Source organism: Hetaerina americana, unplaced genomic scaffold (assembly GCF_022747635.1).
Source record: "Hetaerina americana unplaced genomic scaffold, ioHetAmer1.1.p SCAF_3, whole genome shotgun sequence".
NCBI lineage: Eukaryota > Metazoa > Arthropoda > Insecta > Odonata > Calopterygidae > Hetaerina > Hetaerina americana.
In genome coordinates, this window is record NW_027286874.1 from 22,492,126 (window position 1) to 22,518,382 (window position 26,257).

Genomic DNA, 26,257 nt, shown 5'->3' on the forward strand with positions numbered 1-26,257 from the left:
TACTACGGTGGGGGTTTGTAATAAATGCCAAAGTGTGATATCATGGTTGCCATAACGTAACGATTCTATAACAAATGTATTAGTATATATAAGCCAGAACTTCGAGTTTTTCTGCAAAATACGTATAGTTGCACTCTTATTTCGTTGAACTCACAACAAAATGTGTTTTAGTGTTACATAATACTGATGGAATTCGTATGAATCGTAAAGAATGGTCGACTTTCTGAAAACTTGATGATGTTAATAAAGTCCGCATCGAAATATAATTCCCTCTGCAGGCATTTCATTACTCCTAAAATCATGATGCTCGTAAAATTCCTCGCATGCGAGCTCATAAATATTTAACGGGACATATGAATTTCTGTCCCTTTGACCCTACTCAAAGATGCAATTTCCCCTGTCATCTTTCGTTTCTGCCGTTTCACGCGATCTACCTACCACTGCTTTGTTTTCCATATAAATGTGAGCAATTGGCTCACCATGAATTCTGTTTCAGTCCCCGTGTCTGTATGAGAAAAAAAGTATTGGCCAGAATTACACAAATGCACGCCCTGCCGAGTTCTTCCTTGAATTCTCGCGTTCTCGTCTCTCTCGGAAGTACAGCTGCACACATGCGCTGGTGGGCAAACATCTTTTTCTCTCTAAAAACTTGGCATTTGCTCCAAGATGTCTAGAAATGCCGGCAATAAGTAGAATTAATGGAACAACATGTGATCAATGCTAATGCGTCTCAGAATTCATACAGCATAACCTTGTTGCGGTCGGCTATCGCCTTGGCCTTGAACATAATTTTGGATATCTCGTTGGATAAATACATTTTCGGAGAGGTATGAATGATTTTTGGCATATAGTTCTAGATATTTCTCGTATTCGTTGAGTTTGAAAATATTGAATCTGAATTTTTTTATGGATTGAAATTTAAACGATTGTAGTTCAGAGAAATAGGTATATATTTGGAAAAGTCGGGAAGCTAAATATGAGCTCTAAATGACGATTGGACCATCGTTGATAGCTGCTCTATGTTGTTTACACTTTCCACGGTTAGGAGAAAATATTAATAAGACGCAGGTAATGAATACTTTTAGTCTGTACTCCTAGTGCTTATCTATTGATGATTTCAAAAATTTTTAAATCAGAAACCCCAATTATTGCTGTCTTCAATTAAAATCCTATTATATTAGTCTGATTGACATTAATTGTTTGATGATTAATCAAGAAATGTGTCTTCTCATTTAAATTTTTAATATTGTTTTAGTTATTTTTAGGTATAGTGAAAGCATTATATTGAATAAGTGGAACCAATGAACTTGATTCCACCCAAAGAAAAGAGTACCTCTAGTACCTAATTACCGAATTACACCCTTATGAACTGTTTATTCTGTTACACATGTATATTTGAAGCAAAAATGGCATGCGCTGACCTACTACCTCCCTAACAGCAGGAGAACTGTAGATATTCAGGATTTACAATTCTTCCTTTGCCCAGGATTGACATAATTACTGCTTACTTATTCGTAAAATGAAATAAGAAAATCTTTTGAGTAAAGTAAACTGACCAGAACAAAAATACCAACAAAACAATCTCTTCTTTCCTTTTTTACAGTGCTTCGTTTCGGGGCGCAAAAATTCAGTGTGCTCCATAACTCGCTATTCACCTACGCGATGTCACTTTAACCTCAGTTAAACCGACGTCATTTTCGTAATTCCTTCTTCCATGCCTTTCTCTTTGGATTCTGAATTAGTAAACCCCACGCCGTGTCGCCGCCAGAAAACCTACGGCTTAGAGCAAAACGATATGACTCCAATTTACACTTCTGAGAGACTAGCCGGCCTATGACCACAAAATCCCTCGGTTGCCCTTCTGATCTCGACGAATCTTTAGACTACATTATAGGTTCACTCGGGATTTTTTCACCATATGCAATGACAAAGGATAAGGAAAATAGCTACCGCGTGAATCTTTAAAATGTTGCCATTTATTGCCCGATAGATTAAAAACGGACGCCATGTAATCTCATTGATAGACTAGACAATATTTTTCGACATCCTATTGGTCCAAGTATCGCCTCAGGGGATATCACTTCGAGATTCGCATTAAATGAGTGCATAAAAACTTTTTCCCATGATGATTTTCTCCCTAAATTGTTCAGGAGGGCATCTTTAAGAGTGTGAACATATTAAAAACGTCACTTTAATTCAACTGAGAGAAGGTAATGGAAGGGAATTAATCCATCTATGAATCACACCTACATTCGTTAAGGAATTTATTGACAACCTGATCCTGGATTAACGATGGACATTAGCTTGATTTCGAAGAAACACTTACGCCTTCCTTCCCAACTTCATTTTCTACACCAAAATCGAATGCAGGCCATGCGTGAAATACCTTCTCAGGGTATGCGGTGATTTGTTACGGGTGGCTCGGAGTGATATTCTACGACGGAGGTGAGTAAGATTGAGCATGTGGAGGCGTGATGCATAGAAGACTAAGGAAGGGCGCAAACTGGGACTGAGGGAGGGAGATTGACGAATGATGGTACTCTCCGTATAGAGAGCGGGCGAAGGTTGGAGGGAGTGGAGGTAGAGGGCGACGATTCGGGGAGGAGCGTGCCGGGGAGGATGGGTTGCGGGGGGTTGGGTTGGGGGGTTTTGGGGAGGAGGGGAAGGTGCCGCTGAAACAATGGGGCGTGAGAGTGGCATGAAGAGAAACTAGATGCGCCTTGAAAGATGGATTGGCGCGCGGGGTGAATGGGTACGAGGGGAGGAGGGAGTGGGTTAAGTAGGAAAGGGAAAAGAGGGGCAAATGAGAAAAGCTTTGAGAGGAGTAGCGAGCGGGAGGAAGGGAAAGGGGGGATTGGAGATTTTAAGGTAAGAAAGTGGGTGAGAAATGAGGGAGGAGTAAGGTAGAGGATTGTGAGGAGGGAACATCCGACGAAAAGATAATAGGATACGGCCTGGAACGAAGGACAGGGAGAGAAGTGAAGGGGGGTGTCTGTCAGATGAATGGGACGGAGAAGTTCAATTCATTCATTGAATGTTGAAGGTAGAGTGTAAATAATATAAATGGGAGTTCAGGGAACTTGTTTGGAGATTTTGAGCGATAAAAGGCCTGCAGCGCGTCATACTCCAATGAAAGTTGAAGGAACAATTTTAGCGCTTGATGCATTAGCGTGATTTTGTCGTATACTCGTTAATTTCATACTCCCTAGCAATTGTCAACGCGGCGTAGCAATTGTCGATGAGGTTTACGCTCATCGTCCGATTTCCCAGGGGCCGAACCAACAAGAGTTTACTCTACACTCATTCTCGAGGTGAAACTCTAAACCCGTGTTCTTTGGATTAGCAGGCGTGCGCGTAACCCATCCGGTAAACCTGACCAATAATTGAATAAGTGAAGTGGTACTGGAGCCCTCGACAGATGCTCGTATACAGCGCAATAGAGGTTCGACTATAGGGTGTAAAAATTAGTTTAAAAGCTTTAATATCTAGTTTTAGTACTCATTACTAGTGAACGCTGAAAACAAACAGCCTTCGAAAGTTCCTAAACATATTTCTTGTTCTTGATCATTTTCCTGGATCAAGGAAATTTCAAATTAAATAGGTCGAAAAATATAGCGGAACGTATCAATAAGTGTTTCATTAATACTTAATAGAAAAATATGTGTCGAATAACCTGACAAAATCTCTCCTCTGTCTCTGAGAATTCCACAGCACTAAAATCACCCAACGGGCAACTCCGTTAAAGTAACTGCTGAATCATTCCCGGCAGAATTTTTGATTTTTTTTAAGTTGGAAACTAAAAAATTATAAGTGTCGAAGGATTGTCCTTTTTGCGTCGGTCAAATATATTTTTGTTGCGAAATGATTTTTATAGAGAATAGACAGCAGTAATTAGACGTGGTGAAAGCAGGGAAGGGTCAAAATAGAGAAAGGAGTAAGTCATGGTACCCATTATCGTAATTGTAGTTTAATTAATATATTGAGAAGGCAATGAAGATGATTAGGGAAAAGGTAAAGAGCACGAATTCAAGAAGAAAGGATAAGTATATTTCGATTTGCGAACGGCATAGCTATACTTCCAGAAAAGAAAGAATAGCTTACCTGGAAGGACGCTAGCCAATACTAAGGAGATAAAAAAGTACAATCCTAAAACTAAAACTACGGTATTGTTCCGCAGTGGCATAACATCATGTAATACTAAGGAAAGACACGTCGTAACAGTGAAAATGTTCATCTCTTTAGGCTACAGGATCGCTAACAGTGGAAAAAACTAAAAGAATAAAATCATAGTAGTAGTAGTCTTAGGGGGGGCGACAGACAGTTAAGGCCATTGGCGCCATAAGGGATGGATGGGAAAGGAATGGGTGGAGAGAAACACGGTCTACTCTAGTCGAAAGGCGCTAAGGGGTCCATGGTTTAACGTCCCATCCGACGGACGTCGTAGTCACTCAAAGTGCTCTCCACAAAGCACCTCAAGTAGGGATCGGGATACCACTGAAAAATATCTGCCGCCTCCGGGATTAGAACCCTGGTCCTAACGGTGGGAAGCCTGTACGTTAGACACCGCACCATCCCGATCCTCGGGAGTAAAATAATTTAAAAAGAAAGACGAAGTAGGTTTTCAACTGGAGGAAACAAAAAATAACGTAAAATATGTAGTGTAAGTCCTCTTCCTTATCCCTCTATTTCCATGTTGATGAATACATATTTCGTGCATATATATATATATATATATATATATATATATATATATATATATATATGCACGAATATATATATATATATGTTAGATTGGAGGTAAGGAAAATGTGGGCCTACCGAAAAATGATAAAAATAAAACCAATGGGTAGCCAATGAAGCAATACTTTAAAGAGTGAGCGAAGGGACAAGTTGCTGGAAGATATTTGCAAGAAAGAAAGGAAAAGTAATTGAGTACTCGGAAAAAACCATAATCAAAGAAAAATGTAAGAGGGGGAGAATTGCAGAGGATGCTCAAGAATGAGCTATATGCTCGAGTAAGGACCTATGAGGACATGAAGGCATAAAATGGGTAGGAAAGAGGATAACGTGTAGGGCTCATTCATTAGAAATCATTCCTCGGATTGGTAACTCATATTGATGACTCATTTTTATCATATTGTTGCCAGATGTCCTTTATTTATGAAGGCCAGTTCCTATAAATGTTTCTTTTAAATTTGATTGAATACGTGTTATTTGGCGATGGCCTAGATACAAGGTATACCTGAAAGAAAGAAAATTTTCTACGGTATTAAGATACCGTATGGAAATTCAATTTTAGTAGGAGTTCATTCAATTTCAATTTAGGAGTCAAGAAGCATTGTAATAAAATGACCTGGAAATTGAGGTTCAAAAACAAGAAATTCGCTATATTTACGAAGAATTCTAAATTAACATTGCGATAGAGAATATTGGGAACTCTTCCTTACGCTCGGATGAATGAAAAGGGGAAACGTGACAATTTGCTACTGTGGTTGTAGCGGTCGGATGAATTCAACCAAAGACCCGAGATGGGAATGATCGACTCAGGTGTGCAAAGGTAAGAGGGGGTGAGCGGGTAGGGGTGGTTAGGGGGATATCTAAATTGGTGAGGGTCTGGAGATCATAGGGTAGTAATATTTGGGCACACACCGACAAGGGGGTTAGGGGGCACAGCAGAAGGACCGTTATGGAAAGGGATGGGTTCAGGGGTGTGTTGGGTGCTAGGCTGGTTCTCCCTGAGGGAGAAATGACAGTCAAGTTCTCTCCGACGGAATAAGCGACCTTAATGGGAGCCCAATGTTGTCATTGCTTTAATTCGCCGCCAACTCCGAAATGCTCTCCCTTTCCTCTCCTGACCCTTCTTCCACCCTTCCTCCCCTGCTCCTTCTTCCACCCTACCTCCCCTTGCGACTCTTCATTCAAGCCTCTCTCATTCTCTCTCTCTGTCACCACCCCCATGGTCCTCCACCTCTCGCCCTGTTCCAATGTTTTCGCGTTTGTTCACCAAGACCGATCTTTAAGTTTGCGTGAGTTTGAGTTTCCCTGCGTTGCCGGGAGTTTGTGCGGTTTCGTGCCGGGTCGCAGGCGACGAGCCCGCCGCGACGTCGAAAGAAGTCCCCCTTTTAAGAGTGATGTGTCGAGTGGGGGTGGGGCCGGGGATGAGAGAGAGAGAAAAGGGTTAGAGGCACGAGAGGGGGATGAAAGGCAGCAGGGTCTGGATAGAGGAGATGGCGTGGAGGAAGCCTTATTTGCAGGACTCCACGTGTGCCCTTTATGGTAGCGTTTTAATGGACAGAGGAGAGAGAGGAGGGAGGGAGGTAGAGATAGAAAGGGAGGGAGAGGGGTAGAGATAGAAGGAGAGGTTAGATTGGCAGAGGCAGAAAGGGTGCGATGGGCCATAGAGGGGAGAGTGAGGCTCGAGGAGTTTGAAGGCAGAGTTTTGGGTAGTTTAGTGGCCCTCTTGGGTTCTTATCGATTTATTCTATCCCCTCTAGAGTTTACCTCCCAGGGCGTCGCTGTTTCTTAAGGGTTTATCCTCGAGTCTAATTCGGAAGAAAGTTGGGTTCAATTGAAAATTGACTCCTGTCTGAGCATGATTCTCTGCCTTCATTAGTTATTAGGAATATGCCATTTTATCTTTCAAATATGTCTCGCCTCAACTCTGATCCCATTATTCTCGTAGTCATTAAGATCATATCAACCTACCAATGCTTTAAGTGTCACGACAGTGCATATTAGTAGCTAATTATAGTGAATCACCAGGACCTTGTTAATAAGAGCCAGATTACACTTAGTGTGTTAATTGCTTTTTAGTCATGGGTAAATTGACAAAAATTATGCTAAGTTATAAAGTTATCATGCATGCATGCATGATAACTTTGCCAATATAAACAACATGCATGCATGGTGTTTATATTGACAAACTGCACCTTAGTACTTAAAGGATTTCTGCTTGCATGAAATATGCTTTGGTACGCATTATTGTTAATGAGAAAATCCTCTGGACTTGTATTTTGTCAATTTAATCTAATGGAAATATATTGTTACATATAATAAAATTTTAGCTAATATTAATTCTTCAATTTTTTTTGGCAAATATCTATTAAAAATTAACTCAAACTATGCTGTGTCCAAGTGTGTGTAGATTGATAGCATATTTTTCAATTATTCCGACATTTTTTGGCCGAGCGGTAAAATTCGCTATCAAAGTAACCAAAAATCTGAGCAAAACTGTCTATGGGTGAGGAAAACCCTAGGGAGAAGGGTTGGAAGTTGGAATCGGTAGGAGAATTAGCAGCCCCACGTTGAATACCGCCAGCGAAGGGGTTGCAAGTGCCGGTCAGAGGCAAAGCAAATACTCCAAGCGGAAAGGCTGGTTGATCCCTTGCTGATTGAACAACAACTCCCTCCCACTCCGCGTTGTTTGATTCTCACTGCGTATTCCATCAATTTAAGCATCGTCACTGGCAACCTGTTTGTGAAAGGTCGTGCGAGTTACATTGGAGGAAAGCGTCATGATAAACGAATCAATTCCTGCGATAATATTGCTTTGATTTTCCAGGAAAAGCTAATTTATTGGTATTCAATAAGCATAGGCTAAATTTTGGATTTTCAATGCCTTCAAATCTGTTAGATTCTAGATACGTATTTAATATTTATGAATAATATATCAACGTGTGTTAGGATTCAGTAAGGAAATTGGATGATAGGCGAATAATGAAAATTTGGTCAGCGATTGTTTTAAAACATCATTGTAAAATATCTCTGGTTTAAAAATAATTCATACGAACTGGAGAAATAAAACTATTTTCAAACAATTACGAAAAGTTAAATGAAAACTATTTACTTAAATAATAAAAATATTTTTTTCAGAAAATTGTAAGTAAGGGATTTAATTGGGTTAATCATTAATAGGCAACCCATTTAAATATTACCATGAATTTAATTGATAAAATTTACATTCAATCCAAACCGAGAACGCAGCTACTTATTATTGCGTTAAGATTAAAATAATGCTTGCGGTGAAAATAATCACAGCTTTTCACTATCTTTTATTTACCACAACATGATATTGGAAACGATCCCTACCGTCTTATAAAATCGTTTTTTATGAGCAAAAATCATAAATAATTATAGTGATAATCAAGTCATTAAAATATATTTTATTCCGCCCCTGGGTTCCTCAATTGTCAACAAAAATTACGAATGCCAAGCAAAATTGAACTGAAATAGAGCTTGATCAACAGAATTTCATTGCTCGACAATGTTTGCTTAAATTACATGCAAATAAATCCAGTAACTTCGAGAATGACCATTTACAGGTATGATTCCGACGAGTGTCTGCTCCCGACAGGTTCCTCGACAAGTATTTAATCAGACCCGTTGGGCATTTTGTCGGATTGACAAGTGCTAAATTGGTAAACAAAGTAATCGCAAACAGATCGGGGCGTGAAAATCGAGGAAAGGTCGGGAGGGGAACGAGGTCGATGTTTGTGGAGGGGATGAAAAAGGGGGGTGGTCTAGTTGAAAATATGGTCGTGGGAGTGTTTGAGGTCGATGGTGGGTGGCGGCAGGGTCCTAGGTTTGGAATCGTTGGTGGAGGGGATGTTGCATCCAGAGTTCTGATCGTCTAGCGGCTGCGGTATGAAATGGGGAGCAGGGTTTATAGTTCCGAAGTAGGTGGAATAAATGATCGATATATATTTGGAGCCGGTCGGCAGCCTGCTTCCCTCCCATTCTCCCTCCTCTCTACCCCTCCCACCGCACCCCAAATCACATTATCCCAAACCCACGCGCCTCTCCCGCCCTCCTCTCTCAATCCTCCCCCCTTCTATCTCGCTCTCTTTCTCTTTGATCGACATTTCCTATTTCTTTCCAAAGGGAAAGGGAGGAAAATGAAGTTCCACGAAAGCATGGCTACAGTCTCGTGGATGTATCACTCATTGCTGATTGATTGTTTTCGAGGTTTTAAATTAACTACACTGCATATAGCATGGGTAGCTACGTATACATGTGAATATATATTTACCCATCGGAGAAAAAGTAATCACTGAAGGATATCTTATAGTGTCATTAATCCCATGCCACTCTTCATACGGTGCTGAATGCACTTAAATCATTTGCTTTTTGGCTATCATGCGTGATTCATTCTCATGGCTAGCGACTAACAATGTCTTTCATTTCATTCTTCTATTAATAAGACAATATTTGCGCATTGAAAAATGTACTAAAAGAATTTATACAACGGGAAATGCTTTTGGATAATAATACTTTCCTTTGATGTAACTGCAGTACGCTGTTGTATATTCATAGAATATATAACCCTTTATTTGTATTTATTTTCCCAATTTTCCTGAATTTTTTGTTGTAGGGTATAGATAAAGCACTTGCCTGATGCGATCGTAAATGAAAATATATTAAGCTAGCATAAGATCTCTTTAAAGAAAACGCGAGTACAAAGCTATTAATTTACTTCCGCTTTCCATTAAAAATCTGGGTAAGTAGAATCCATACTAAAAAGACTTCGTACTTTTCCACAAATCTGTGGAAAACACAAGGGAGACAAATCTATGGAAAAGTACTAAGTCTTTTTAGTGTGAATCTTGAATACTTCCACGAAGTGAAGCCTGAAACAGTAAAACATATGAGTCAGTAGAAGACAGTTTGCTTAAAAACAATGGTCACTTCTGGTCTTAGAAAATGTGCTTAAATAATTGACCTCGCCATAAATTATCAGTCTCCATGCTCGAGCTACTAAGCACATGAACAATTAAAAATCTAACAGCCTATGCTGGGGTATTTTAATGATAATGCTTTTATTAACATTTTAACCTTTTCACGGTGAGCTTTCAATTTTTTTCTCCAAACAGTTTTCTTAGACATTCGGCCAAAATCCATAATTTGTCATTCCTCTTCTATTTCATGCTCGGTCAGGCCCAACATTCCACGTGACCTGGGGGCAAGTAAATCAATCACCACCTGCGCCACCCTCCGCCAAGCGTCGCCGCACTAGGGCCCCGCGTCCTTCTTCGCTCTCCACCAAAGGTAAGCAGGGAGACAATTTCACTCCCTTGATCTCATGTCCTCGCGGTACATTAACCCTGGACTCCCACGGGAATGGCACGGGGATTACCTAGCTCTTGGACCGCTCCGGACGCCATCATCCACCACCCCCGCCCGCTATCACTTTATCTGCCTCCACTTTCTTCATCCCCATCACCAGGCAAAGGTCATAAATCATGATCGTCTAGCATCCCCAAACCTGTGGTCTCCCCCGCAGCAGATGAAATCCCCCAAGATCTCGGAGGGCCTTGGTGGGGGGAGACCCTCTGGGGAGAGCGGATGGAGGGGAGACAAATGGTTAAACCATTGTTTTCGATTTCCTCGACCTCTAGCCTCCGTCCCATGATTCCAACCCCCACCTTGCTTGCATCCTGTCCCCCCGCGTCCCTCCTGGTGCCTCTCCAATTCTCCTTCCAAGGTATATTCCTTTCTCAGACTTCGTATTGATTGCTACTCGGTTGCTTCCCTCTTCCACTCCGTAAATCTCATCCTTCGCTCTCTCACCCAAAGGTTTATGCCAAGCGAATGAAAACTCAATTCCACTTTCTCCTCAGAGTGAGCATAGATTGTATGCATATCAGTTCCATTCTAAGAGATGTAACATAGTTAATTTCATCATCTATACGGTATGTAGTATTGTAATGACTGTCCATCAAATGTCCTGATGTTTCCACGACGTGTTTCTTTCGATATTTTTATTTTCTGGGCTCATATTTCACATAGTATGATGGTATGATAAATGCTATGTGAAAGTAATATGCCTAACCACTGCTTATTTATTCCTAAACATCATCTGGCTAGTATATTAATGTCTCCACACGGTTTTTGTTTTTGTGACGAATGATATGGACTACGATAATTGACGGTAGCCTATTGCATTACTCGGGAGTGTTAAAAGATTTTATCTGATACTCTACAAAAATAAAATGGAGTCATTGTCTCTATCTCCTTCTACAATTTATTCTTCAATAAGTAATTTTTTTAAATAACTTTAATTCCGGGTTGGAATGTATTCGGCATCCGCTCTATTAAGTAAAATGAGCCGGTTATAACCTCAGGGTATCTATGGTTACCACATTCAGAAGAGTAAAAATACATTCAACATCTTCATATGAGCGTTGTATTTTATATTTATTGCGTGATACGAATAATGGCGAGCAGAATAAGAATACATAATTCTTTATCCATAAATACAATGGTTTCAAATTCCTTATCAGTAACGCAATTGTTTTGTATTTTAACGATAAAAACAAAAGGGTGCTTCACCGTTTTTTGTATGTTTTAACAAAAATAGTTATCAGATCTCTCACTGTTTTTAAATGCTTTTTTTTAAGGCGCCACTGCCACACGTTGAAAAAATACCCGCCACTATCTGCCAGTAGATGTATCGTAGCCAAAATACAATAAGGTCGTCTATTTTCAAGGAAAATGTTGAACATAACATTTGGGATGGCACAGGCTAATAGTTTTGAGTTCATATTAAGGCGTTGAATGTATTCCCTAAACGCGAGCTTGGAGAAATTATTCGGAATGTGGGAAAATGTGTTCAGGAAACCTCAATGCATATTTTAGGTAGAACAATGGTTTAATTGTTTTTATTAACAAATCTTTCCCCCGAATCTGTAAAGAGCTAGTGAAAATTGGTAATTTATGAAAGTTTAAGAGTTTGAAACATATATTAAAAGTTCAAACGTATAATTAAAGTTTTCACTTTTAGTCTAGAATATTTTATCCTTCCTAACTAAAAAAGACAGTAAAACAGAGAAATTTTGATCCTTTTATCCAAAAATTGGCTTCTGAGGTGGATCGTTTACGTGATTTGGTACATCATTATTTCGTGTACCTCCTACCACGGGGTTAGTAAAATGAAGCATCGCAGGAGCAACGGCCAAAAAATAATCACTGTTATCATTGAAATATTAAAATTACACCACCTTCGACACTTTTAGGTGCGTATCTGGTATATCATTACACGAAGAAGAGCATTCTTTTGAGTTTTGAATATGTGAGTTCATAGCCTTTAAGCAAAATTTGTCCCTTTCAGTCCGATATATCTTTCATGTTTGCCATCGATATGGATCTCATTTTCATAACAACGCCGGGGTAGCACTTGTTATTGGTCTCCGCCCTATAACCGCCCACCTGCAGCGCTGCTAGGCAACGACTCGGAAATGGAATAAAGCGACGGAGACGGTTTGGAGTGGGAGGGTGGAGGGGGTTAGGAAGGAGGCAGGATTGTGGGGCGAGGATGAGAAATAGAAGGGAAATAATCGAAAGCATTCTGTGGGACGAGGAAGGATGGCGAGCTGGAGAGGATACGACAAGGTGGAAGTGGCGGGGCGGGGTGGAGGGGGCTGGGTGCCTGGGGACGGGGAGGCCAAATTGCTCCGTATTAGGCCGGGTTTTGGCGTTTTTGAACAGGAGTGGGGGTGAAAAGGAGGAGGCGAGAACGGGGGGGTTAACTGGGGGGGATGGAGACTGCGTTCCGTACCATATCGTGAGGGGGGGAGGTTTGGTGTAGAGGAGCGATGCTTTTGAGGTTTCGGTGGTGGAAGAGGTTGTGGGAGTTGCATACTAGGAGAGGGGACCAAATAAAGATGACAAATTATTCCTATTACTTCATCCATCCCTGTCCCTTCTCTCGCCCATTCGGTTGTCCCCTCACCCCTCGCTCGATTCTTTACCCCCCGTTTCCAACCGGGGCGGTTGGAGCGAGTGAAACATTGACGTGCGAGCTTCAGCTTCTCCGCGGGGCGGTGGAGAGACATGGAGGGCGGGGGGCAGGCGTGCCGGAGAGAAGGGGCAGCGGTGGGGCAGGAGGATGGTGGGACGCAAATAATGGGAGGAAAACAGAGGGGGTGGGGTTTAAGTTCATTCCGTTGTCGTGTGGAATGGAATATGAGGGGTCGTAATGGTTGGGGTGGGACTTTTTTTTAGACATTTTCCTTCCTGTGTTTGTTGTAAGCGCCATTGCTATATGCTCGGGACGTGTGTATTTAATGATTAATACAAGTTCGATCCTCGTGTACGGTCAGTGTGTCTATGAGATGATCAAATTCACCGACCTATTATTTACGGCTCTAATTTTTCACGTGGATCTATTATTCCCAAATATTTACCGCCATTGCAGAGTTCATTAATGTTCCTATTTCAAAGGCAAACAAGATAGTGATGACCATAAAGTGTGTTGGTAACTGAAATCAAACTAATATAGTTAATTCATGCAAATGAAGATTAAATAATAATTGTTATTGAAGGGATATGTTTCAATTGAATGAAAACCTCTTAAGTGTAAATATCACAATTGAAGTGACGACGGACATGATATTAAATAAATAGCCAGTGACTATCTATGTGGATGTGGCCCAAATGCGTAATTTGTAATTTATAAGCGTTCGATTGGCAGCTGCGTTTATTGATAATTGTACATAGACGTTTTAAGTATTTAATTTGGTTTAAGCAATGGGGAGACTAAAGCGACTCATACAAACTTAGAAAAATGATATGACTTAGACGAGTTTAAGGACTGAAAAACTGAATATGGCCTTGTGAAACCGTTGGTTAATGATTCGAAGAATTTTGGATTCGTGAATGGAGAATTAATAACTAATGTCAAGATGAACATCAAGAACCTCGACTAAACGACACAACTTTCTTGCCGATGCTCTTGTTCGTTCGATTCGGAATTTTCATATACATAATGGCAGCCAATTGAAAGACATGACTTGACATGCCTTGAGGAGTGAGTTTACCATTTGCGCCAAGCGCAGTTCCTGTAGACCCGTGGGACTGTTACCACAAAGACCCTGTTCGGTGGAGGTGAACGAGAATGGAGGACGTGCCAACCGGAGATGTCGTCAATCTTCCCGCCACCCGTCTCGTATTCTCGTATAATCAGCCGTTCGTGTGACGCTACACTTCTTACAATACTCTCTTTGCTCACTACTTAATTTATTTTGCATTTGTTTGACACTCACCAGTCATGCCTCATCCTCTGTTTTTCTCTTTGCCATCATCATTGAGATGAGCATTCTATTGACAAACAATAAAAAATACCCAAACCGTCCTTCCTAGACTGAAATAATTTATGTCAATCAATAAACTACCATAATGTATTTGGTTACTTTATGATCACACATGTAACACTATTTTTTTCAATCCATACTGCTGCTGGATGAAGCTTGGGTTTCAAAATTAGATGATACGAGATTTCTTGCTAACTCGACTAAAATAGAGTACTCTACGGGACATTCGCTTTGAAATCAATTTTAGTAATTCCTTGAGATTTTTGGAAAATTTATTCATCTATAAGAGGGAAAACACATGCCAAACTCGAATTCTACGTGGGATGAGAGCGAATTTAAATATAGGTACGTGTAAACAACTTTGTGGAACACATACATTAAACTTTTTCAGAGAATGATCTACATTTCATGCACAATTACTTCCATATGGATTTTATAAATGTACCCTACGTCAATTTGTTTTACTTAGGTGGGCAGTTTTTCAGTACCCTGTGGCCTTTAATTTACCCACTGTCAATCTTCCGACTTATTATCTCACATCTCTCGCTACTCTTCTTTCTCCCCCGTCCACCTGCTTGGCCGGTAACCAATTTGCTTAGGAGAGGAGGGCGCGGCGTGGGGGGGTGGGGTAGGATGGGGCCAGGCATGGGGGATGAGGGTGGCTTATAGGGTAGCGAATCAATAGCGTCGGTTGTTGAAGGAAAGGACGCCCCAAGTATATCGCGTGACAGAGACGAGTACGCGAGGGAGCGTTTATCCACCCTTGGCAGACTACTTGTCTGCCGTTACTGCCGGTCAACGGCGGAGGACGGCGACGACCGGTCTACCCGCGCATGCTGCGTGTTTGTGTGTGTGCGCGTTTCTGGGTTACCCCGGTAACCGGCGTGGCCAACGGTGCTCTCTTTAAAAACACGCGAGAATTTAAATCTTCTACACGGTGAAATATATCGAATTTTTACTAATTGAATTTCAAACTAAGTTAAATGGACATTTAAAGGCAAAATGTGCGCGTTCTAAACATTGTGACATCGTGCGGCTTTTGTAAGATCTACCCTGCCCATTTTGCCGGAGAGAATACAACAGCTAGTGTTCGAAGAAGCCAAAATTGAAGTGATTAAAAATATAATGCCCTCATTTTCAGGTAGAGTAAAAGTTTTGAGATAGTTTATAATTCCAATTTGTTTGAATCATTACGACTCAAATATGATTTCAGTCATTTTAAGCTATCTCTCAAATGTTAGAATTAATTTTTTCTCAAAATAAGACAGAGAGGGACATTAAGAAACACTATTTGTTCTGCATTATCTCACTCAGGCACATTTTTTGTAATATTTTGTCATGTCATACACAATGAAGAACACGTAGAACAAAGTTAGAAAAGGTGTGGTTACTTCCTAAAATAATTCCAATGCCTAACGCATTGTGGCTATTTACGTTTCAGCATTTTATCAGCGTTGTCACTCCGTACATAACAATGAAATATGAATCTAGTTGATAACGTGGATTAGTTTCTTAGGATTGCAAGGATGCCTATACCTTACAGAAAGATTTCGAGCACTAGGCATTTATCAAATAGGGGACTGTAAAACCGACAGATGTAACAGAGTAGCGTTAAAAAATAAGTATTCAATCTAGAGGTAGTTAAGAGTTTCATACTTCAGGGATCTAAAATTCAGATAAGTATGTATGTGTGTGTGTGTATATATATGTATGTATATAAATACATGCATATATACACACACATATATGTGTGTGTATATGTATATATGTACACACACATATATATATATATATATATATATATATATATATATATATATATATATATGGATATAAACTTTTATATAAATATATAAAATTTTTGCGGAGAAGCGAGATAGCGCAAGCGAACAGAAGCACAGAGAAATACATCCAAAAGAAACTCACACGTATTCCACATTTTTGGTGGCCAAATAACCTTCCTCTAGAGAAAGAAGGAAATGAATTCACTTATATATATATATATATATATATATATATATATATATATATATATATATATAAATCGTGTATGTGTGTGTGTCGCGGTTGTCCAGGGGTAGAGCGTTGGACTACTGACCGGAGGACCCGCGTTCGGTTCCTGGGCTAGCATTTCTGGGCACCTCCAGCTCCACCCAAGCTATGTGATTTTTAGGTGCCAGATCTTCCTGGGAAACCATAACCAGAAAAGGCCCCCCGTACCCTGTGATGTGTGAATTTCACACGCTGTCGGGCTTGGTACTGAGTGAACTTCACCATCACCTACTAAACCGACCTTCGGGTTAATTATTATATTTATGGTTATTTATAGATCTATATATAAGTACACACACACACACACATATTCACAATCATTGTATGGAGATTATAGTCAACTGATCCCTATTGAATACAAAATTATCGGTCTTTGAAAATGATCTAATCCTATATTAAAAGTTCGGTAACTTTTCCATTTTAAAGTTTTACCCATTCAGACTCTTCAAATTTTACAGTTTAGGTGCAATGCGTAAAACGTTACGTAAACCTTATACTTTGCTAATAAAACTTCTAGTACTGGCTGGTTAATAATGGAAATGGGTAGGAAACGTACTCAAAATATTATGCGTCAGCAATATAATACGTGGAGTTGATTATTAGGACTTACCTCTTCTCCTTTAATGTCTCTGTACCGCACCCATTTCCCCAGTCGAGGGCGCCAGTATTCCAGGAGGTAAGCTTCGGCGTATTCCTGCCCCTGTCCGTTTCCGAAGCGACCCTGGGTTTCGGCTGCCGTGAGAACGTGCACGGAATGAAGGTCGATTTCAAGCCATTCTTTCGGCTCTTTGGTGACCTGCTGCTTGGGGCACCACGCACCCCCATTGCTCTCCGTCCGAATTCTGCAAAAAATAAACAAAAAGTACTTAACATTTGCTAAACAATTACATCCAGAGTCAGCGAAATCGATTGAAATGGTTTCATACACCAGGAACTTATGAATTATATCAATATAAGGTTTTTACCGGTGAATAGTTGTTCAATTTGCCCGATATGTATCATTTATCTGTTTCCAATATATTCAACAGATTCAGGCTAGATGTAGTGGATGTTCGCCATTACGAGAAACAAATTTGCACTGTCCCACAGATTTATTGCAACGTACAACGCGTTCCAGTTCATCGAACCATTTACTTGTACCTGAATATGGTTCGATGAACTGTAACTTGTTGTACGCTACAATAAATCTGTGGAAAAGTGCAAATTTGTTTCTCATAATTTACTTATTGCCTGGAATGTTATTTATTTTTTTAATGTATTTTAATGTATGTACCCTGCAAGCCACCGCCAGGGTGTATGGCTGGGGGTGAATGCACACCATAATAATTATTTATGTGTACATAAATATTGTTATTCGTACTTCTGTCATAAAACGTGTTCTTAAAGTCTTAGCTATAATTTGTTGAAGTTATCATCTCCCTGTTAAATGCATATACCGAGTGCTTGAGTTTAACTACATTTAGATTGATCTTTTTGATTAAGCCGTAAAAGTACGAAATATTTTGTTTTGTTCAGTTATTCATGAGAACATTATCCTGGAATTCATTTCTTGTGTAATATTGCTCTCACAAACCTTTCCCCTCCCTAAAATTTAGATTTTGTCTTACACCTTACGTTATTTATGCCTTAACATGTTAGCTTATGTCGTAGCATGTATAGCATGTCCTAGCTTTGTTCCAGCCTCCGTCATCGTGTTCAACCAATTATTAAAAAATTCATTTTTTTTATTGCGCAGGCATAAAATTTATAAACACCATCTGCGGTTGATATCATCCAATTCGAAAACCGAATTCCGAATCCAATAGTCAAAAATTAATTTGCCTTCCCATCTCATTCTTCTCTCTAAAATGAACGGGTACTATATAAAATCCGTCTCTTCCTCAGGAAAATCGAACTACGAGAAAACTAAAGAAATTTTCCACGCGTAAACTAATGAAATTTTTATGCGCTGTTCAACGGAATTTCCGACAAACCCGTTCTTCCGTTACGACCTTCCCCGCCTCCACCCCTTCCAGATTGCACACTCTCCCTCTCAATCAACGGCAATCCCGCTACCACCCTCCGCTCTCCACCAGCAGTTTCCGACCACAGTGTCCAGGGCAGGCGGCAGGAAGGAAATCGGTGCGATGTAGTGTGTGTGTGTGTTCTGAGGGGGGAGGGGTGGAAAGGAGGGGCGAGAGGGCGGGGACGGAGTCTTGTGCGCTAGGGGTGACGTGTTAATTGTGTTGCATACGTAACAAGGGGGGGCCGTGAGGGAAGAGGGAGAGTCGGGGGCGCGGGCGTGGGGGGAGAGCTGAAAGGCGGAGAGGGTGGGTGCACAACGCCCACCGTCGTCACGGAACTCTGCTCATGACGCTTTGGTGGCTCGGTTTGTTTAGCGGAAAGTAAGTGAAGGAGCCGAGAGAAAAACACTCTTTGACAAGGGCAAAGGCATTATTTTCGGGAGCTTCGGTGGCTTTAATCAAAGCTAAATGATTGGAGGGTCTGTTTTGCTTCTTGTGCGGAAATGTCCGCCTTGTCCTTTAGCGTGCCTCTTTGCCTCTCATGCCTCGGACTGCGTTCGCTCTCAAACAGAAAGGATTTTATTTTGACGAACCTGAATTAAATTAAAATCACTGTGCGTATAGGTAGCGTAACGGTTCAAAAAGAGTTCACAACATTCAGGGAGCACTGTAGTTGGAAGTGAATTCACAGGGAATACTTGAAAATGGAAGAAGACATTTCATGGCGTTTTTCCAAAGAGAATTAATGCTGAGTTTTACATTTAGTCTGTTGCGACCACAATAGCCAGTTAAATCGAAATGGTTTTTTCGATAATTACTTCGGGGATATATTTTTAAATCTATTGTTATCTTGTTATTTTTTTGGATTGGGTTTTAATGGCTTCAGGACTATTTTTCGAACATTTAAACGGTATTACTACTCTTACGAAATAATTATTACCATTGCAAAATCAAGATTGTAGCTGGTTGAATATATTGAAGATTAAGGATAACATATATTTATGATAATGAACCATGAGTTCAAGAAGATTTACAGCTTTTTACGTAGGAGTCAAAAAAATGGATCTAAAAAGAGCTAGTATATCATTAATTAAAGATAAAGTAAATTTTCTTATTGTTTTTTGGCCATATGGAGTGTTAGAGAGAAGATAGACGCAGTGTAAACACTCGTGATTAAGGTTACAAAGTGATTTGAAGAGATCTTCGAGAGAAAAGAAAATAATAATTTGTTTGGACTCGTTCGACAAGTTGTCGGCATTGGTAATGAAAACGTTATTGAGAGGTGTGATTTTGCATTGGTGAGATCGAACCTAGAATACGCAGCAGGTGTTTCGGTCCCATAGGAAAAGGATTTGCTGAAGGAGATAGGAAAAGGATTTGCTGAAGGAAATAGAAAAAATGCAAAGAAGTGTCCGTAAGATATTACGGTAAGAAAACGAGGGTGACGCTTTTAATGGAAGGCTAGGGTAGAAACCCCTCCATGCACAAGGGTTCAGGGCACGTTATCGCTATAAGAAAGGTACAGGACACTTGATTTAACGTAGTACATCGACGGAATTATTAAGGCGCTTCATTTTGTCGGTAGAGTTGACCATTCTGAAAACATTTAGATATATTACTACCCTGCAAGCCACCCCTAGGGTGTGTGGCAGTAAATAGACAAAGCACTAATTTTGATCCAAATAAGATTAGAATATCAATGGATTGAATAACTCTCTCACAATTCACGATCACAACAAAAACAAAACTAAGCTACGAAAAAACTACAGCCGCTGAACCTTGCTGCTTACCACTTGCCTCAAACATTTATTCATTTATCGGCTAAGGGCTAGCGATCTAACAACCCCTGCCACACACCTCGTGATCGGATTGCAGACTACAATGAAGATGCAAAATCAATACCATTTATGCAGCGGAAATAGATTAAAATGTTAACATTGACTATTTTGTGATCCCTTTCGTTTACCTCCCATTAAAATATTGATAGAAACCATGCTTACACAGACAACAGTATCTCAAATTGTTTTTACTATTGTAAAACAAAAAAACGGGCGAATTATATCAGTTCGACTTCAAAGGTTATTTTTATATTCACGTGTTCTCATTTTCTATCACTTTTGGCCGAGTATCACTATCCATGCATAGGCTGCCCTCAGAACGAACGTCAAAAACATATTTTCTTGTACTTTTCAAATAAATGTATATTTCTGTGGCTAATAAGTAATTACAAATATTTATAATTTGAAAATATCTTCATGAATCTGATTAATCTTTTGTAAAAATTTTGTATCCTGTGCGTTGAAAATATGTTTTAAAGGTTAATTCACTTTATAAATGCTGAGCATCAAAAAATATTCACAAGCATTTACATACGAGACACTCCTTGAATTTGACAGACATTACTGCGGCATCGAATTCAGGTACGGTGATGGATGAAGTAACTCCATACTGCGCTCTCATTTTGGAGTAATTTTAAAGGTAAATATATACTTTTGGAAATAACGAATTTTATAAAAGTGATTTTTCCAGACGATTTTCTCCCATCATTTACACTATGTGCATTATTAAGTTTTATTTAACAGATAAATACATACATAGAGAGAAAATTCTAACGTCTGGTTCAAAAGATTGAGTTTCTCACGCGGCGTAATTTGACGAGAATATCTGCCAATACTGGTTTAACCTGCAAAATTTGGAAGACAGATTCTAATCAAAAGATGTCAGTGTTTACCAAATATCTACGGTGTGTTAACGTATTTTCGCCCTGAGAGGATCCGGGCTATTTCGTGGATGGAGAGGGGATGAGAGAGAACGCTTGTGATTAATTGGGTTCCTTGGGAAATAAACGCATCTGGTGCTATCCGAAGATCGATTTATTATATTTTCGACCTACTCATCTATCTATTTGGACCATACCAATAAATATCAGGTCTCTTAATACGTGGTCTTTGTTTTTAAGACATTTGATATATTATTAACCCTACATGTATTTAAATTTGAAAAAATCTCAATTGCTCTATGGAAGTGGCATAAAAAATACTAAACGAATTTTTTAAGCGACTTACACGTCAGCTAAAATAATGATTTCGCATACAAAGCAATAATATTTCTTCATGAGGAAAATATTGGTAAAATGATTTCATACCATTTTCAATTTTCACTGTTTCCCCTTAAAGAAAAATTGATGAAACACTTTGATAATCAATAATATGACAATATCATTACAGTAAAATTAAGATCGAATGTCTTGCCGATGATGACGCGAAAGTCCCTTAGCTTTATAAACAAACATAAACTTCAATAGGTTCCACTTTTGAGGTTTACTTTGAAAATGATAGGTACAATTTGAGCTTTTTAATTAAATTTTCGCAAATGGTGCCCACACTTGAATCGCCATTATATGGTCGTTGTCGATCTTTGTTCTGCGGGACATCTGTGCGTTCAACCCCTTCATAGCTCTCAGGCTCGGAGGTGCAGTTTGGCATAAGGAATACCTCAACCAATAACCTTGATCATTTAATCTGTAGACTACTTAAGCAGATCCTCATTTCAACCATACTTCACTCTCCTTGTCTCCACCGCTGAAATCTAAATCACCCCTGTCTTGTCTTATGACGAGGCAGGATAGGAGTACGAGGGTGCAGGCCCCACCACATTGCGAACCCCTCATTCCCGCCCGTCCAAACCTCTCGCCTCCCCCATCTCCCTCTCGTCCTTTCGTCAATCTACCCCTTTCAGATTAAGAGGGAGGGCGAGAGAAGGAGGGGGACAGAATTTATCAAGGGGAACTGATTCCACACACCCACTTCCTCCCGCCCACGGGTTTCGTTGTGTGAAGGGGTTAGGGAGGGGGAAAAGGGGGCTGAGGGGATATCCTGTCAGGGGTTCCTCGGGGAAGATTGTGCCTTGGAAGCGCGGAAGGATATGGGCTGGAAATATGTGGGGTGGGGTTTAAGGGAGAGGGTAAGATATGTTGAAGGAGGATGTGGGCATGTCTGAGGGCACAAGGAAAGGGAGCGATGTGGGTGGTGGAAACACGGGCCGGGGGTTACAGTGGGAGGAAGGTGAAGGTGAATGGGCGTAGTGGAGGAGTTGGATATGCAGATAAGAGGGAAGTGGAATGGAATTTTTACAGAGAAGGCCGCACATTATTTTTAAAATCTGCTTCAATTCAGCAAAAATTCAGCCCATAAACCTCCCGCTTAAACTTCAGTCATTACCAGAAATAAATTAAAACTAATGTAATTGTAATATCGCCATCCGGTGCGACGCGTACTTGACCGTATTACGGCAATGTGGAACTTATGGGTTAAAAAGGGAGAGCGTTACTATATGAAGAATTGTGCGGAGGTAGTCGCCAAAGGTGTGACTACGTGTCTCACCGTTGCTTATTTTTGGAGAACATGATTGAACTTTTGACTTTTATTAAAAAACCAAATTAGCATATTGGATTTGATGAGGGGACAATTAATGCCCTACAATTAGACGAAGGACACAGGTAAACCCTTTTTTTTTAATGCTATGAAGTATAGTTTACCAATGTACCTAATAGGTTCTGAATTAGAGCAAGAAATGAATAAAAGAAAAACTTAGATGAATAGGCAACTTTGGTTTTTCAGCAATTGTTTTATTTAATTTAATCCAATGTTTATATATTCACATTAATTAGCTCGGAAAATAAGTGGAACGTTTAAGCTGGCCATTTCTCTTATAAGTGAGCTTTATTCCTCAGCAGACGGTCCCGATGATATGGATTTTTTCTCATGAAAGGATACTGGCCGCGTCAAAAATAAGGTCCGACAACTAACACGTCCAAGCTTTAACAAGCCAAGGGAGCAAAAGTTGCTGGAGACAAAAAGGCGTAGGTAGTTCAAGTAAAATTTGGCTAAACGAGATTATAAACATTTAAATCGTCAAGGAGGCCCATCAGTGGAAACGGGGTTGCACGAGGGGACAAGGGACCCATCGGGACGTTGGTGAGCGAGGGTGGAAGAAGGAGGGATGTAAAATTTTCCAGTAAGGAAGTCCGGGAAGGAAAGGTGGTTTTCAGCAGTGGAGGGTGGGCATTCGAGGAGAGAATACGGGAGGTGAGGTGAGAAGGAATCGGGAGTGGCTGGCAGCAACGCGGCGATGGGTGGTGATGGGGGAGGGGCGGAATTGATGGCATTAATGGTGGTAGTGGGTGAAGGGAGGGATAGGGGCATGAGGAGTGTGTGGGGTGTTAGTTGCACCGTGATGGGGAAGGGCGATAAAGGGGTTGTGATTCCGACGATGTGGAGCCGGCGCCCTTGCCAAAGACCGAGTAGGAAGGGAGGGATGATTTTTGGGGGACTGGGCTAAAGTTGCGATATTCGTGGTTTTCCTCGGTCACCTCTCCCACCCCTTCCCATCTCACCTCTCCCCCCTTTTTCCCCCACTATCTGAGTTCTACCCCCCTCTACTCCACTCATCCTCCCACTCCAATCTACCCTTGGCCTTTTTCTACCCTCAGTCCCCCCGCACTCCACCACACCCCCTCTTCTGCCACTCGTTTCGCTCCGGTGACGGTTTGCCATTATTAATGAAAGCGGGCGGCTGCTGTCGTTTTTACGGAGGTTGGCTGCGCCGGATATTTCAAGGGTCTCTATAGTGTGCCGGATGGAGGATAAAAAGGGAGAAATATAAATCCTTATTAATAATACCTCTCCTAGTTGTTTTTTTACCCGCTCGACGAAGAAGTTGGGGTTGGAAATATCGACGCAGAATATTCTGAATTTTTTACCCTTGGTTGGATGAGCACAAGCACGTTTTTAGATGATCTTGAAGAAATTTCTTAGGTTAGATAATATTTTGATGTCTGCTTCAAAAGTTATAAGCGGATGGAGGATGTTTAGGCAAAAGCTAGTTTTCCCAATATAGACTGACTTTACGAGTATCTGTAATTTTAATATTACAGAGATCATAAGAAAACCAATAATTACACGAAAATAACTATTCCGATGTTTATACTTATTCACAGTTGTTTCACTTTTCTTGGGATCAATATAGCCACCATGAGGTTTAATTTATCAAACGGAATTAGTAATTAAATCTGATATTGGTATTACCTATTTCTTTTTGGGGACGTAAAAGTTCAGCTTAATGTTAGAAATGTTCTTATCATGATCAGATGACAACATAAATTCGAAACACCCGCGCGTAGGCACTTTACAGTCTTGCGTGACCTACTTGGCTTTTGAGAATTGAACCCAAATGATACTACAGAGCCTAAGTCATCTGCTTAAGTCAACTTGACAAAATAAGCCGGAGGACCAGAGTGAATTCCTTGAAGAGTAACTTGAATCGCGAAATGTTTGATAAGTAGAGCAATAGAAATCCCTGCTGCTACTACAATGACATTCTAGAGTTATACGGATACCTCCCAGTCTTTGATCGCAAGATCTTTTCATTCTGTGACTCTATTGTGTATTTGACACGCACACCTTTCCCATGATTTATACATATGACAGATATATCTTGGTCATGGGACTGATATGATAAGCTGAAATTCCAAAATTTAAACCAATTGAACAAACTCGTAGAGGGCGAATATTCGTATTAGTAACTCCTGCGCATTCCTAGATGTGAATTTTGAAGAGCTAGAGAGCATTTAACAAACATTATGATCTACTTGATAAAATGAATGCGCCTGAAAAGGTCAGGTTCAGTTTAGAAAGTGCCAAAATTAATAAGAGAATTTCTAAGAGCAAAACTAGCCAAACTGTAAACGGAATGATTACTGTAAAGTATACGGACTACAGTAGATTCGCGTAAATTGGCCAAAAATGAAGTGGTACTAAGATATACATGAAACTATTACGTTGTATATAATATAGCCCTGCATCACAGGCGTTTATCAGCATGTCAGCATAGCTTTCCATTTATGTAAACCTTAACATATTAAGAGCAAATAATAGTTTCTAATCCTTCTGAGCAAGTACTTTATTTATTATATTATGCTCCATTTTTCATTTCACCAAATGATTATGCAGAGTAGATAAACTATGAGTTTAATATTCTGATTTAGTGCATAATACATGTAATTTTTCCCACAAGCAAAATAATCTAAACACCGCTAAGCCGATTGCGTTAGATTCTTGAATTTGACGGCAAAGTAAAAGCTGATGAAAATATTATGAAATATTTCAAAAAAAAAGTATACAAGAGAATCTTTAGCAACTATATGAGAACTAAATTCAGTAGAATATTGGGAGGCATACAGTGTCGTAAAAATTGCATTTAAATTCATTGTATTCAACAGATGCTTTTACTCTTTATTCATTAAACTGACCATGCAACCAGACAGTGACTGCAAAATCCTTACCGATTAAAGAACACCTATTATATGGATAAATTTTTAATGAACAACTTTCTCTTTATAGAAAACGTTCATTCACCTTGGCTTTCCAGTATCTACAAAAAAATAAATATCCTGTAGTAAATACCATCCATTATATCCGAGTGCCAAGGAGTGGGCCCTTTAAAAATAGTGGAGGAATTGAATTATTGTTCATGCTAATTATCACCTCTGCCCGTGATTTTTGCGGGATAAAAATAAATCTCTCGCTAACGAATTGGGTAAGCCCTCGGAATGCCGCAATGCGCTATGATTAAAGTTGTTAACGCTCTGGCCACCCCGCCTTTCTCTCCCGAAACGACGTTTATCGGGAAATCACATCAGAATTTAATCCTTCCCTTTCCCTTCCGTCCCCTCCCCGGGGGGGGATGAAGGATGCGGGAACTGGAAGCAAGCGATACAGTGCAAACAATCCGAACTACGAACCGAACAAACAGATCGATCCCCGTCTTGCAAATAAGGGCCGCCGCGTGACCTATACTATTAAACGCGGTTAAATCATAACCTGCTAGCATTGATATTTAATGATTGAGTTTGGAGTTACCGGACTCAAGGCTCGCACACTCGATTCGCCCCGGGGAGGCCGGCGGCTGAAATCATGCAGCGGCCCTCCTTTCCTCCCTCATCCCATGCAGCCCTTCGCAATTCCTCCTCCGCCACGGCCCCTAGACTCCCAGATTAATAATATCCATGGCGACCGTGGATGTTAACGGTGGGTTGTGCCAAGCACGCGGGGAGTG

The 26,257-nt window shown here is 40.3% G+C and overlaps 1 protein-coding gene across 1 annotated transcript in view; it reads right to left on the bottom strand.

The window, feature by feature from the left end:
• Window positions 1–26,257, bottom strand: part of LOC139690729 (discoidin domain-containing receptor 2-like) — a 335,984-nt gene that overhangs the window by 122,286 nt on the left and 187,441 nt on the right. Inside the window, exon 4 of the mRNA XM_071588251.1 lies at window positions 16,750–16,981. Coding sequence (XP_071444352.1) covers window positions 16,750–16,981 — 232 coding nt within the window. The remainder of the gene's footprint in view (window positions 1–16,749; window positions 16,982–26,257) is intronic.